The sequence below is a fragment of the Thermobia domestica genome, chromosome 9, assembly GCF_964235325.1.
Source record: "Thermobia domestica chromosome 9, izTheDome1.hap1.1, whole genome shotgun sequence".
NCBI lineage: Eukaryota > Metazoa > Arthropoda > Insecta > Zygentoma > Lepismatidae > Thermobia > Thermobia domestica.
Genome location: NC_137462.1, coordinates 71,401,282 through 71,417,661, shown reverse-complemented (window position 1 = coordinate 71,417,661; position 16,380 = coordinate 71,401,282). Strand labels below are relative to the sequence as shown.

The 16,380-nt window shown below is 36.0% G+C and overlaps 1 protein-coding gene across 3 annotated transcripts in view; it reads left to right on the top strand.

Moving 5' to 3' along the window:
• Nucleotides 1-16,380, top strand: part of LOC145694736 (unconventional myosin-XIX-like) — a 90,275-nt gene that overhangs the window by 249 nt on the left and 73,646 nt on the right. For 2 of the 3 annotated variants that reach the window (XM_081771317.1, XM_081771318.1), the window contains exon 2: nt 11,956-12,133. In XM_081771317.1, the coding sequence (XP_081627443.1) occupies nt 12,004-12,133 (130 nt within the window). In that variant the 5' untranslated portion in view covers nt 11,956-12,003. Of the gene's footprint in view, nt 1-11,569; nt 11,843-11,955; nt 12,134-16,380 lie in introns of those variants that run through there. The other variant, XM_081771319.1, reaches the window with a different exon arrangement.

Below are 16,380 nucleotides of genomic sequence, written 5' to 3'. Positions count from 1 at the left end.
GCGTAGCAAAATAACAAACTAAATTTCTTTCTAATAGAGGATTTTTGTAAAGTAGATCTCATACGGATGTATTTTTTGTCAGGATCTATGTCTATATTTCTTTATTATTATTTTTCGGAAGAATTAGTATAACAAGACATGTTCAGACCTGCAGGTTTGTATTTAATTAGTTAGATTGTAGAGCTAGTAAAAACTTGTACGTGACTAAGTACGGAAAACATCCAATTAACCATGAAAACCTTAGATGCGAATATTGAGCTTCACAGTATAACATAACGTGCATATAAGTCAGTAACGTACGCAAGAGTTTGGGTTTTACTCTCCCCTTGAGTAGGGTATTATGGAAAAATAAACATTACCATGTACAGTACAAGTGCTCGAAATGATGTGGTCGACCGATATAAACTCGTGATCTTGAAATCTGCTCCCTTTGACGAGATTCTGCGTACACCATATTATGAGAATGATTAGTTCGGGAGCTTTAGGTTTTTTAAGAGTATTTCTTTTTAACAATTTAACTACTTACTACATAGTAAATTGCTTCTGTCGGAACTATTATAATTGTATTAGTTAAATTGGGTAATACTGAATCGTTAGTTGCTTCAAGTTTAGTCCATTTTAGCACCAAGTTTATATGAGATGTTAACCTACGGTTAAAGCGGAATCGGAACCATCGTATTGCGTTCAAATTTCAAGGCTGCTCTACCGAGAATCGAATCCGGTACCCTCTGCACCAATGACACGTGCTAGCCACTAGACCAGCTGGGAGGGCAGTATTGCTTCGTCTATTAACGTTTATTCACAACTGAAAATCATACATTGATACTATAGGCTTGTATCGAAATCCTTCCTACTCTTATATGGTGGCGGGGGGCGCGGTGGCTCAGTGGTAGAGCGTTCACCTCTGGTGCTTGGGGTCCCGGGTTCGATCCCAGCCCCCGCCAAGTGAACCTTGTGGTGGACAAACACCGTGCTCGTGGGTTTTCTCGGGGTTCTCCCGTTTCCTCCCACTTTCTTCATTCCACCATTTCATTCATTACTCATCATCACCGTCTCCTTTAGCCTAACCGGCATAACCGTGGGATGTAAAACTCAAAGATTTCATTTCATTTTTTCTTATATGGTGGCATACTTATACTCGAGGACAGTGATAGGCAAACTTCTTTAAGAGCAGGCCAGAGAAAAGAAAAAAACTTCTGGCCAATATAATTCATTAAAAGCTTCGATTGTACAGTTTACGAAATTCTTGTATTATGAAGTCCTATTAATGATTGAAGTTCCTCTCAATGGGGCAAGTTTTTATTTTGACGGCCAGTGACTGCAACCGATTCATCTGACCTGATTCCCGGAGCAGTTTAGGAATAACATTGAAGTTGCTCCATGCGATCGTGACGTAATGTCATTTATATTATCATAGGCAGTGGCGTAGCAGCTGCCCCCGCAACCCCCGCAGTGCAGGGGCCCCGAAATCTTGCGATGAATAAAGGTTTAAAGAAGTAGAACTTCATCCTTACTTCTATCGGCTTTACAACTAGGGCCCCTTCTCTATACTTTGCGGGGGGGGGGCGCAAAAGTGTGCTACGCCACTGATCATAGGCGTAAAGATGGAATAAAATGAGTGCTGCGGGGCTTCTAACCCCCTTCGCTCGCTCAGGTGTGTTTCGTAACGTAAGTAAATCACTTTTTTTTTTTTAATCAATAAAGTTGTGTGTGAAAAGTGGACTATACCACTTGACAGCACCAAAGGCACAAACAATTCCAATAAGTGACTGAGGCACAAACAGTTCCAGAAAGTGACTGAACCCATAAGAATCGATTGAAGTCACTGTCTGAGTCAAAGTAAAATCTTTCCCAATCGGGTTCAAACAGACATGCATTGGCTGTCAGAAGTAAGATTGACCCATCTTTCAATCTTTTCTAATATGACTTTTTTTTTTAAGTAACTATTCTTTTCATTCGTCAGACTAGGAATCATGTCACGGGCCAGATAGAACCTATTAGGAGTGCAACCCTAATGACCTGCAGGCCATAATTTGCCCATCAGTGTTCTAAGACATGAACATCTACCGGATTTTTCGCAGAAGGGAGCAAAGTTTACAGGCCTTTGATTTTCGTTGTTAAGGAGATATTTATGGCTTTTCGAGGCTTAATTGTAGATGAGGGAAGGGAAAGGAGTCTCCCAGGGGCTGATTTGTACGATACCGTTCTGTTATTCAGGATATAATTTTCAGCAACAAGACATTTATTATTATTATCCTGGCACTTCTTGGCATCTAATAGATACTTTTATAGCAAAAGTTGGAAACTTACAAAAATAGAGAATATAATGAATTAAATTTAGAGAATATTGTTTGTGCCTGAAAACTTAATTTAAGTTATCCTAATTAATTCTAATTCCAGGGGTCCACAGTTCCCTGTGCTGGTATCCATGCTCTAAGGCCACTAATATTCAGATATAGCTATTGAAAGATTTATGCAGATATTTTACATATTGTGAACTAGGCTACGTGGGTCTTTCCTTATATAGTTCTCGTTTTGATAAATGCAATGGTCTTACAAATAATAATATACTGAAAATAAAGATTTTTTTTTCAATTACCTATATTAGTTTCGTTGATTTTGTTTCGTGGTAAGGAAACCTTACGTTATTTATTTATTTTTTTTTTTTAATTAGTTATGTTTCAGTACTATGCATAGGAACGGATTTAATTGAAAACTCGAAAATACTATTTGCAGTGGGTATAATTATTGGGTTTGAACATTTGAAAGGGACAGTACATTTGCATATTCAAGTACGTGCAACTTTACTTAAACCTTATTCGGGCAAGACATTTTTGTAGCGTGGACAGGCAACGGGAGTAATTCAACACTAATTCCCGTAGCCTGTACCGGTTGCTTGAAAATTTAACTTTTTGTAATTCGAGGTGTATTTATTTTAAATTTTTGAGTTTACATTACGTAATTATTATGTATATAGAAATAATGTTGTACAATTGCCTGAACATTTTGTTTGTTTTCTACACATAGCATATATATGTTTTTAATGTTTTCAAAGTTCAAATGTTTATATTCACACTTGTCACGTGTTTATAGTGAGTCTCTTTTACTTTTTATACAAATTCTTGTCTCGCTGTCTTGGTTACGTATGGAGCTACTGCAAAAGTTGCAAACTTACTTCTGTTTGCAGTTTTTAAACCACGGACAAAGATGGCATCGCTTCCTCCTTTTAGTATCCGCAGTTAAAGATGATGATGAAATTTGCCTTGTAGTTGTGAGATTTGGTTTTCAAAGACTCTTAGAAGATCTCTAAGATGATCTCGTACAAAACTTTCTGCTACATCACATCCCTCGTTTAAAAAAAAAAAAAAAAAAAAAAAAAAAAAAAAAAAAAAAAACCTTTTTATAGTGTGATTATCTGGATGCCACTTGGGGTGACTATTTATCCATAGAACATAAGCAGCCACGCCATGAACATCTAAACAATTCATAAAAAAATGCGAGAGAGGCCATCGATTAGTGGGGTTTTTTGGACATATTTTCATGTAACAGCTGATCTAGAGTCTACACCTCCATTGGTTTTGTTATAATGTAAAATTATTTCCGGTTTATTTTCCTCTTCCTCCACAACAATGTTATCGTGATGCATGGTAGATAAAACAACAACAACTCTATTTGCCTTCGGAACGTAACATATAAGGGTAGAATTTCTAGTGAATTCAATCACTGAAGAAGATTCCGTTGAGGCTGAAATTCATTAGGGATAAACTTATTCTTACGCAGTTTCTACTAGAGTAATTCCATTACCTAACAGCAGTGGCGTGGCGTGACACTTTCACAGCTGTTACCGGTTGTTGTTTTAACAAGTATCTCTAGTTTTTCAATATCAGAAAATCTAGTCCTTTTTTCCTTTTAGCATATCAATCATAAGCATTGGCAACGATTTTTCAGGGGGGAGTCATCCCACTTCATTTACTTTGATCTTTTGAAAAGTGTGGCTTTTCAGGTTCTTCCATTTTTACTAAACATAATCGAAACCGTCTCTCAGTGAACTTAGATATTCTTCAAACTCATTTATTTTTTTCTGCAAAAACTTACATCATGAATTTCCTTCTGTAAGATAGTGAAAAAAATTTCTTATCTTGATCCTATAACATAAAACAGTTCAAGTAAAAAATTGAAATCAAAATTATGAAGGGTTTGGTAGAATTTTGCTGCACGAACTCTGGTTTGAGAATCTCATTCGTCGATATTTTCGTCATGGATTTAAAGAGTCCTAACAGTTCATCTTTAAAGCTATACAGCACATAATTTATCCTACTTCTATAGTTCCACCTTGTGTTTGAGGCTGTTGGGATATTTTTCTTGACCACACAGGCCGGTAGCCAGCCCAAAAATGTAGGGAGGCGGCTGAAGTTAAGGGGGACAGATCCAACCTTATTATATTTCATCACCTTATTATAGTTCATTTGCAAATCTTAGGGAGACAGCAAAAATTTAGAGGGACTTGGCCCCCCTAAACCTCCCTAGATACGGGCCTGTGACTACATAGTCCAAAGCATTTGTTCTTTTTGAAGACTTCGAGAATAAAGAAGCAAGTCACGACATGGTTTTAGAAAAAAAACTTACACCGTTTTGTACAGTCAACGGACTTTCCTAAAACTAAATGAAGCCTATGGGCATGACAATGAAAAAAATACACTTCTGTATATCTTTGTTTAACAAGAGGCTGCTGCTTCCTACCTCACCAACCATAACCGAAGCTCCATCGTATGTTTGAGCAACAAGTTTTCCGTATTGAAAACTAGTCAGACTGTCAAACACAATGCGGGACAGTCAAACTACGGTATAGTGAAGACGATTGCACAGTTCTTTTTCAACACATCAAACTGCATCAAAGTGCAAATTGAACTAGTAGGCTAGAGGCTAGGGCTGGAAATTTGCTGAATCGAAAGTAGGTATTCTATACTAAATTAAAAACAAAATATTTGCAACTTAATGAGCATAAATCTTAAATAATAATAAATATACGAATTAGAAGGAGCGGCGGGAAACATCTCTACTTCTCTCTAATTATCATTACTATGAAATTGTATACTGTTAAGACATTGAAATAACTTTACGAATACGGAAATTACAGCCAAATTTCCATACTTGGATTAGGAAGCAAACGAAACAGTATAGTTGAATCACACTGCCAGCTCGATCCTCTATAGCGAGGGGAGAGCGAGTAGAATAAACATGCTGATGATATTCTAGATTCTCCTTGTTTTGACAGAGAACGTTCCTATTTTTTCCTGTTCCACTCAGCCGAACGGTAACATAAGGGCCATTCCGAAAATACGAGCGCGCAGGATGCTTCTGGCCCTGGCTGGCACGCTAAAAGGTGCTTCTGAAGTGAATGACCGCTATCGGGGTTCGCGTTACCTCTGAAATCTATGGTATCAACAAGAATATGTTCCTATTTGGCGCTGGCAGTGTAAATGCGGCATAGGCCGTCCGAACTTTTTAAAAAAAAAAAAAAAAAAAAAAAAAGAAAAGAAAAGAAAGGAAAGGAAAATATGTAAACATCTTCCCATGTTGATGATGAAATTTAGACATATTAAAACAACGAAAACTGTCATATTTTTACCGTTACCGCCGGTAACAGCGGTAATATGCACTACACGTCCCTGCCTAACAGATTTCTTGCTAGATCAGAATCGGTAAAATAGTTTTTACAGGTTACATTTCTGTTCGACTTCAGATAAGGCTCCGTAAAACTTTCAAAGAATCTATACCCTAATCTTGGAGCAACACTTTCATTGTTTTCCTTTCCGGTATAAGGCAAGCCCCTGAGAGGATAGAAAGTTTTCAAGTCGCACACTCACCAAACTTTCATTCCATATATATCGGATTTATTATCTGAAGGGACATTTTTTTCGGAACGGAATGAGTTCTCACCAACAGTGATATCAAATCCAGGAAGATAATATTTTCTCAGATTCCCAAATTTGCCTCATAGCAAGAAATTTATCCTTTTCGCGACGAATGGTTCTGCTCGTTTTATAATCAAATCTTATAAAGGATAACAAAAATTTTGAATCTTTTTAGGTCCATTGTAACCCTAAATATTGGAATACGATCCGCCCTACTACACAAAATATCATAATTTGTGTGATAGAATTTCAGGTGTCCTGCAGTTAGAATCATGAAAAAAAAAAAAAAAAAAAAGTATCACAATTTTCACGGTTGCGAAATCTTTTTCTCTGAATAAACACACTGAGCTTCGTGGTTAGTGAACCGATCTGTGTCACTAAGAACAGAATTGTCAGTTTTCAAACTGAATACATGCACTGGATCCTCGAGACAAGTTCTTGGAGGTAAAACTACTTTGTTTAATTGACTTTTAATGATATTATAAGCCTTTGTCGTACCTGCGACATATGGTTTGGCCTACAAAATTGTCCCATCTTTTCCGGAAAATCTATGTTGTTGTGATATATTACAGGAAATTTCTTCATCCGAAATTTGATCGGAAATGATGTCAGAAGCTTCACTTAGTTCATGACTATTACTATTCTTAATTTCAGAAAGAGAAGTCACTTTCATCACTTAGGTTGTCATTTTCCAGCAGCTTTTGTATTGCATTTCGACACAGCTCTATTTTTTTTTTTTTCGTCATGATGTAGTGAAGTAATAAAAAAATGAATGTGTAATACACATATGTCAGGAAAATAATTACTTTCTGTAAGAAAAAAACTGAAATTACTTCAAAAATACTTTTAAAGTGATATGAAATACCAACACGTTTCTTCCACTGATAAAGAAAACAAATGTGAAGTGTGTTCATTGTTTCCAGACCTTATAGTTTCAGAAGATCAGATTCATAACAACATTTGCCCAGAAGATATTGTATATAGAAGTGGAAAAATAATTACTTACATAAATACAAACTCGAGCTGACAAGAAAATTTCCGACACTATTTTTATATAAATATGAACTTTGAACTAGCTACACAAGAGACGATAATTTTCCTTTCTCCCAAGATTCAGACTTCACCTAAATTCTAATCCTTTCCTTTTCAGCAATGTTACTTGTAGACGAATTGTTGACATAGCTCAAATGAGGAGAAAAAAAGAAAATTTGCTCACTTTTTCAATGTATTTCCAAGAAATACATATAGAGAGAAATTGATAATAATAAAATAATAATATGAATGCATGTGATTTGGCTACATTACCAGCGTGTTAAATATATAATTATGTGATAACTTAAGCATATACTTCACAGAAACTACATTAAAACATACGGGGCCTAGCAGAGCCCGCTTTTCCCAGTTACGTTAGAAAAGTGTTTAAATTTTTAAAAAATCGTTATTTTTGAAACCCAATATATTCGTGATTTTATCTCCGAATAGGAATAGAAGAATTCAGAATTTATATCTTCGAAATATGGAAGAGTATTAAGATACTGGCCTGAAAGGCTCTGGTTGCCCGTAAAAGGGCTAAGATCAGTTCTCTATAAAAATAAATAAATAAAATCCCTATATATGTGTAGGGATTTTTTTTTTTTTTTTTGTTGTTGTTGTTGTTTCTAGTAACGTTGTTGGTTCCGATACAACAAAATCTCAAACATAATCTTGTATGATGAAGATACAGTGAATGATTTCAGCTGGAGACCGCTATGCAAATAGGAACATCTTTTGAAGATGGACTGTTGGCTTAAGATAGCATCCTTTATATTCAACATTATTCAAATTCTGTGACAATCATCGACGATTATTGTACCATAGCAGTGGCATGCACAGATTTTCATATTCAGAGAGGTGTCAAGCTCTCAAGTTCAGATTATTTTTTGTATACATATTTTAACATAGTAAACGTGTATTTTTTATAATATCTTGTTAAAGGGAAGGTTAAAACCCAGAACCTCTTTTGTGTTCGCCACTGTACCATATCCTTTTTCAGCAGTGGTGTCAATCGGTCGCAGAATACCTTCTGATTATTCGTCAGTATAAGAGATGAATACCTCTTGTTATATTTGCCTTTCTAATTGGAACAGGTTATGAGACAATCATGTATCAAGCTTCTTATGTTGTGTATTGATGTCGGGTACTGAACCATAGTGTGAGGTTGGGCATATGCAGCCACTCGACTATCACATAGGCACTGCGTCTATAATTTAGCTTACATTGTATAGCTTCTAAAGATCGCAATATATCTGTTTTTCAACGATGTGTCATCCGTGTAAAAATGTTACACTTATTATCGATATTTGGTTCAGACAGTGAGACATTATTTTCCATCGCACGCAACAGAATAAAGCATTAAGCTTTTTTTTAAAAAAAAAAAATTAAAAAAAAATTGATCGTCAAAATATGTCGCATGTCTGTTACTCGCGTTGCATTAGACACCAATGCTTTCATCATTCAGTGGTCTTGACGAAGTTGTCTTTAAATTAGAAGCACTACTATTCGACTCTTGCTCAAGTGTATGATCAGACCCTGCTTGACATGAACAAAGCCGTGGACATTTCTGAGCAACCACTCTCTCCAACTTTTCCTACAAGTCTTTACAATAACTACAATCCTACGGCAGTTCTGATTCGGGTCGAATTCCTCTTTTAATACTCTTTCGAAGAGTATTTTCATTATCCACCACCTATAAACCCGAGTATTCAGGATTGGTAACAAACTACTACCAAAATAACCTCGCCAAGTGAACTTTGTGGTGGACAAACACCATGTGCGTGGGTTTTCTCGGGGTTCTCCCGTTTCCTCCCACTTTCTTCATTCCACCATTTCATTCATTACTCATTTTCACCGTCTCCTTTAGCCTAACCGGCATAATCGTGGGACGTAAAACTCAAAGATTTCATTTCATTTCATTTACTACCAAAATAAACCTAAGCGCTGTTTACGTAGACACCGCGAGTATATATATATATATATATATATATATATATATAATTTTTTTTTAATCATCACTGACCTTGTGGTGCTTGTGGGAAGGACATGAAGTGAATCAGTCATTGTTAAAAAGGGACATATTTCATTATATTTAAATGGCACGTATTCCCCTTTTAACAGTGACTGATTATACACTCATCACACGTCCAAGTCAACCTACCTACACTCTGCCTCAACATCACCCATCGCTCTTCCTGCTGCTAGTAACATTATATTAATTGTAATACCCAGGGAAGTACAATTCACAAAAAGGGACGCGTCTTGCATCTTTCGTTCATTAAATTTATTCTGACTTTAGTTATTTTAGGTTTTATCTTGACTAAGGAAGTTTTCTTATTTTCCTTCCCTATTTGTATTTTTTCTTGCATGAATGTTGCATCTGCATGTGAAGCTCCCTTCTGTTTTAATGGTTAGTGTTCTCGCGTTGACTATGCGACTGTATAGTGGTTCAGGTCATACGTGATACTTGGTCCACGTCTCCAGAGAATACATCCAGATTTCTTTAATCTGGAAATTCAGGAAAATGAAAGATGATTCTGAGGAAGGAGTCAAGGAAATAACATAAATTAGGAAGAGTCAGAGAAACTTTTCTCCTTATTTTCATGTAAGACATCACCCCCTTCAGTTTGTCCTGTGTATCTCTATCTCTCTCTCTCTCTACACACATACACACGCATATATATATATATATATATATATATATATATATATATAGATAGATAGATAGATAGATAGATATATCGTGTGTTCATACATTATATACATTATCTCTAGATTTTAATAACTTTAAAACTAATCTAGATAATAATAATAAACTGTTTTCAACATGTGCCAACATTATTCATGAAGTATTTTTGTCAGATGACGTAGATTTAACCATAGGACAATATTAAAACTGTGGAAGCCACAAGAGAAAGTTCAATGTGTAGTCTGGTTCATAGAGACGAAGTCTGATACCCAAACACAACGAAATTTTCGGACACAGTATAGAAGAGGACCACCGTCCCAACCATCTATTCGGACTTGGCATACGTCATTTATGGTAACAAGTAGTGTTCTTCATAAACTGAGATTGTCGCTCTCTTTCAAATGCCAGCGTGGACAAGGTACGGCAGATGTTTAGAAGGAAGCGTACAAAATCAGTGCGAACGACGACAATAGAGTTGGAAATGCCACGATCAACAGCACACGAAGTCTTGCATAAGAGGTTGCGTCTGTACGCCTACAAGGTGCAGCTGCTTCAGGCACTAAAACGTACGGACAACCTCAGTGCTAACAGTTTGCAGTGGATATGCTAGCCAAGATTCACGCAAACCGTTACTTTTTGGAAAATATTTTTTCTCCGATGAATCAATTTTTCATGTATACGGCAAACTAAATCCTCATAACATTCGTATATGAGGATCAGAGCGTCCTCATGTTACACGTGAAATGGAAAGAGACAGTCCCAAGGTCAATGTATGGAAGGACTTACGCACATTTTTATCATTGATCCATTCTTTTTCAGGAGTCTACTATCAATAGTGATGTTTACCTGGACGTGTTACTAGAGTTTGGTGCGGCAAAATTGGAACACCTGCAATCCGACGTTATTCCAACGTCAATTTCTGGATTAAAAGTTGTCAGATAGATGGATTTGACGAGATTGTCTATTCGGTGGCCGTCACGATCAGCTGATTTCACACCACTAGACTTTTCCTTGTGGTGTTTTGTAAAGAACCATTTATATCGAACGAAAGTTACAGACCGACAGAACTTGAAGGCACGGATTCGCAGTTCATTTGAACATGTCACCGTGGAGTTTGTGCAGCGTAAATGGAGAACAATTGAATACTGACTGACTGAACGATGCCCATGCCACTAGGAATGAGCACAGTGACATGTATGAAGACACAAAACTGAGTTATCTTGTCATATATTTAAAACATTTTTTTGTTGGTATCTAGTATACTATAGTTTTAAAGTTATTGCAGTCTAAAGTTATAAAGGTAACTTATAGTATATCAGTCACTTGCTTCATGCGTTCGGCCACAACGACATGTACAAAGTTGAGGTTGTAGAGGTCACCGTGCTATACAACCTGAAACGCCTTTCGACCAATTCTTGTTATTTAAGACAAAAAATCTCCTGCACTGGAACTTCCACCTTCTCTTGGTTCTCACGAATAGGAGAACCATTGGCCAATCAAGCAGTACTCTAAAGACGCGAGGTCCACATTACGTGCTGGTTGTAAAATCAATTGAATTCCGTCAAGTTACTGGAGTTTATTTCGTTTCGTTCGAGAGGAACGAGGTTTTGCATCGTGTTGCCACAGAAGGGCTCACTTTCTGTTCACCAATTCAGGAAATGTCCAGAATAGCATACAGCTACTCGAACTGTTCGAAGTACAGATTGGCATTAATTGTTCGACTGTGCGAAACGAAGTCACAGTGAATTATTCCATCATAATTCCACTAGAATCAGAGAATTACTTTATGCTCAAAACGTCTATATTTGACAAAAGGTAATGGCACCTGACTCTTGTTTAATAATAAAAATAACAAGATTCTCATTTCATCGTACTCTTCTCTTCAAGAAGTGCAGATTACATGAGTTTTCTTGCCACTCATTTGACAGTCTATGGATGCTCTGGAGGCTCAATTCGTAAGAGAGAGTTCGGCAACTCCAAGTGTTTTTGCCAAGATTGTGAAGGTGATGAATCACTCTGGCCTGTAAGGTATGGAGCTCCGTCTGACAACTTTCGAGTGCTAGTCGTCCTGCGGTTGCTTCCTTGGCATCGTGCTCCAGTGTTACACTTTCATCTTTGTGTCTGCCAAATCGTGTATGGAACCAGCAATTCTTCCACTATCTATACGCTTGCTAAGAAAAACCTTCAACTATTTGTATCAAAAGTTGTAAGTATCGTTGACTCTACTTATTATAATGATTATTGTATGTTTGTTTAGTGACTTCTTACTCTTCATTTTATAGTTTTGGACTAATATTAATAATTTATTTTTCCTTCCAGATTGGCACTTCATGATTAAAGGCTTTGTTGTTATCAAGCTTGGAGAAAATGAATCAAGATTATATTGCACATACGAATGATCTTTCTAACAACAAGCCTAAAGAAATGAACATGATAGATGTAGCTAATGATCCATTAATGAATCTTGTTAACCTGCCTAAGATTTCCGAAGAAGAAGGTAAGTGTTGGTACTAAATAAATACCCATAAGATAAGAGGTTTTCGAAAAATATTGAGTGGGATTCAGATATTTGAGAGCTGTGATATGGATATATCATCGCTGGAATAACCAATAGACATATCTCAAAAGTTGTTATTTTGAGCCAACACCCGTATTTTGTATGATTTTACGAGATCTGCCGATTACTGTAGAATCATAGGCGACGGAGGCTTCATTTCCGAGATCGAATTGATGAGAAGGTAGATGTCAAGGTAAAAGCAGATTTTGTACATCACGAGGTGTAAATTGTGTAAAGTAAAGAAATTTGAGGCACACTTTTTAATTATTCCAGCGACGATTGTGTGTGTTTTTTAGATTGGTAGAATGAGTTAATTCCCAAACCTTATTCTAGAAGAACAGCACTTATTATTACTACTATTATATATTAAATCGTGAACATGGTGTGATCTGCAGTCAAACACAGAATTTAAGTCGTCTTTATCAAGTGAGAAATTCATTATATATTAAATCGTGAACATGGTGTGATCTGCAGTCAAACACAGAATTTAAGTCGTCTTTATCAAGTGAGAAATTCATTGTATATGGTGTACCGCAAGGTTCGGTGTTAGGGCTTTTGCTGTACATTTTGTTTATGAATAATCTAAAAGTATCATGGTATCCAATTTGACAGTATACACAGTTGGGACTAGTCTTTTCATAACTAAAGAAAATGAAAATTTGGTGACGGAAATGATAAACATTAGAGGAAGTATCAACGTGGCTGAGAAACAATAATCGTATGTTACATATGAATAAATCATATGCCATTGATTTTCGTCACAGCAGTAATATTTCAGTTACCTCTGATCTTCGTTTTAATAACAAAAAAGATAACATTACTAATAGTTAACCGTAATCTCACTCGATAAAAACATATAAATGATCTTGTTTTTAAATTAAGTCATCTCTGCTTTGCAATGAAAACTATCAGGGAAAAATAAATTTAACTATACCTAAGGCCTTACACTAGGCGACGTGTCATACGGTATTAAAATATGGTATCATATTTTGGAGTAGTAGTAGCAAGAATAACATTGTTTTTAATTTACAAACGAGTGGTCAAAAATTTATAGCGCAAAAAAAATAAAATAAAATAAAATAAAATAAATAAAAATAAAAAATACAAACGAGTGGTCAGAAATGTATAGCAGAAAAAAGTTGAAGACTTTTCCTGTCGATAGCTGTATAAAAAAAATCTTGGTATTTTACGATCATAAAGTTTATATTAGTATCATGTAATATTATGTATTATGTACAAAGCTAAGCTGTGAAAATTTCGTATTAAATAACAGCAATATAAACCGCGCAATGTATATCAATATACAAGAACATGCAACATATGCATGTAAGAAATTAGACATGTTATACATAAAAAAGGAGAAAAATATTCAAAGAATTAGTGAAGAGGTATCGTCTAGAGAACTGTTTCAATACTCTTACAGGGTTCCCACATTCTGGAAAATCAGGGAAAGTCATGGAAAGTCAGGGAATTGGAAACCTGTCAGGGAAAGTCATAGAAATTATGCATTTCATGTAAAATATCATGGAAAGTCAGGGAACGTAAATGTGCAAGGATGGAGTACTGTATGTAAATGTGGACATGTGAAGAGAAAGGCAATGATACATTATTCCCAGTGATGATAGTGATAGTAGTGTTGCTATTTCATACTGAGGGAATAAGGTAGTCTATGTATGTGTGTGTGTACAAATAGAGTGGCAAATCAGTATTACAATAGTGTGTTTTTGGATCATGCAACATCAACAGATCTACTGCAATCTTTTCTCAGCGGACTGTCCCCTCTTCCGCCAAACAACTTGCTGCAGGTATCAATGGATGGGCCCAATGTTAATCATTGCTTCCTGAAGAACTTGAAAGAAAAACTGAATGAAAATTTCCCAGATGAAAAAAAAATGGACATTGGTGTGTGTGTGGTTTACATGTTATCAATGGTTCAATCAAAAGTGGTATTCAGTCTGCTGGATGGGACTTGCACAGTTTTCTTCGTGACGTATACTATTTGTTTTGTGATTCTCCAGCTCGTCGTGCAGATTACACTGCTTCCACTGGTAGCAAGATGTTTCCTTTAAAACACTGTGCAATAAGATGGGTAGAGAACATAGCATGTGTGGAACGTGCTTTACTTATTTTTGATGACATAAAGCAGTTTGTACGAACAAATAAAGAGATCAAGAGTAAACCATTTAAAATTGTGGAAGGTACAGGTGATGCTTTGATGAAGTGTAAATTATGTTTCTTCAAGACTGTCTCAGCAGAGTGTGAACCATTTACAGCGATACATTCCTATTATAATTAATCTGTACCCATTTTACCAACACTGATCAGAGGCGCAATAATTAAGCATATAGCTTAGATGTAATTAAAAAGAAAGAACGCCGTTATTGACAGGACAGGTTGTCATGGGAAAAGACTATGACAAAAACTATCAGTTTGTTATTGACAAGATTATTAGTTGTTATGGGAAAGATCATTACTGAGTTATACACACGAAATTGGAAGATATGTACAAAAGCTATGGTTGCTGTTGATATTTCATGTACGTATAAAACAGAAGAATAAATCGACGATATCTGGACACAATTCATGTTTATGGTTAGTAATTAGTAGTTGATATATTTATTATAATAACGTAGTGATTTTAAAGGTACATAAACGAATCAGGGCTAAAGCGAAGTGTTTTTATAATATATTTCGTTTTATCTGGTGCCGAAGACACGGGACTATACTATACTATTTAGTTCCGAAGAATAGTAAGAACTGAGTTTATGTGTATACGTATTTTATGAGTTTCACTACTTTGAGAAGTGGGAAGAGAATCCAAAGAATTAGCAATATGCAGGATTCCGAGATTGAAGAAGTACCCAGTATTTCAAATGAAACCATATCTGGAAATGCCGTAACTGTGTCTGAACATTCCTATTCTAATCTTATTGATATGTTTAGTCAACTACTAGATGAAAAGCTAGAACAGAAATTTGATCAACAACAAAAATTGTACGATGAAAAGCTAGATAAAAAGCTAAAACAGAAATTTGATCAACAACAAAAATTGTACGATGAAAAGCTAGATGAAAAGCTAGATGAAAAGTTAGAACAGAAATTTGATCAACAACAAAAACTGAACGATGAAAAGCTAGAACAGATACTAGTGCAGCATAAATCTCTTGCAGATAAAGTACAAGGTGTGCAAGAGAATTTTGACCGCTTGCAACACAATTTGAAAGAAAATTTGCAAGTATTAGCTGATGAAGTTACCATCAAAATTACAAATGATATGACACGAGAAGTTGATACCAGGTTTCAACAATTTAGTAACAAATGGCAAGATAGACAGGATCAACTAACTCTAGAAACCGAGTCGATAAAGAAAGTCGTTGAAAACATGGAATCGACGACAGCCCAACAAAAAAGTCAGATAGCGAATATTACTGCCCAGGTCAATTCACATAGCATACTGTTATCCAACATACAAGAGGAAATCAGATCGTTACAAGAGAGGGAATGTGACTACAATAATCCTATGTATAAGGAGGCTTTGGGTACTCCCAATCAACAGGAAACATTGCATCATCAACAGGAAACATTGCATCTTCAACAGGAAGCATTGAATCACTGCCCGAGAACTCCATTAATAGAAACTGACGGGATATCTTCTTCTAAGAGTTCTACTGATGATGGTTTAGTTGTGGAAAACCACAGAAGGCGATTCCAAAGTCCAGATCGCAAAAGGAGAAAGGAGATAAATAAGTGCGAAAGGGTTCCAGACCATTATCAACGCCAACAAAAACATAACTATAGCAAAATAAATGTTAAGGTCAGTGAAATTAAGGCCATGACTAAATTCAGCGGTAAGTGTGACGAAACCGCAAGCTCATTTTTAGAAAAATTTGAAGCAGAGTGTGAAATTATGGGTGTAGATCAATCTAAATTTATGAAGTTGTTACCACATCTGTTACTTCCTCCTTGTTCCTTGTGGTTTAAGGCTATTCGCGACCATATAAAATCCTACGAAGAATTTAAACGGGCCTTGTTGGCTAATTACGAAAATGATTTCTTGTTAGCTAACCGTGATGCGATGGTGCGAACTCGACACTATTCACCTCGGGTCGATAAATCTCTTACGGATTTTACAATCAATGCATATAATGAACTTAAACTCGTCAATCCGTTTCAGCCCGAATCCAGAA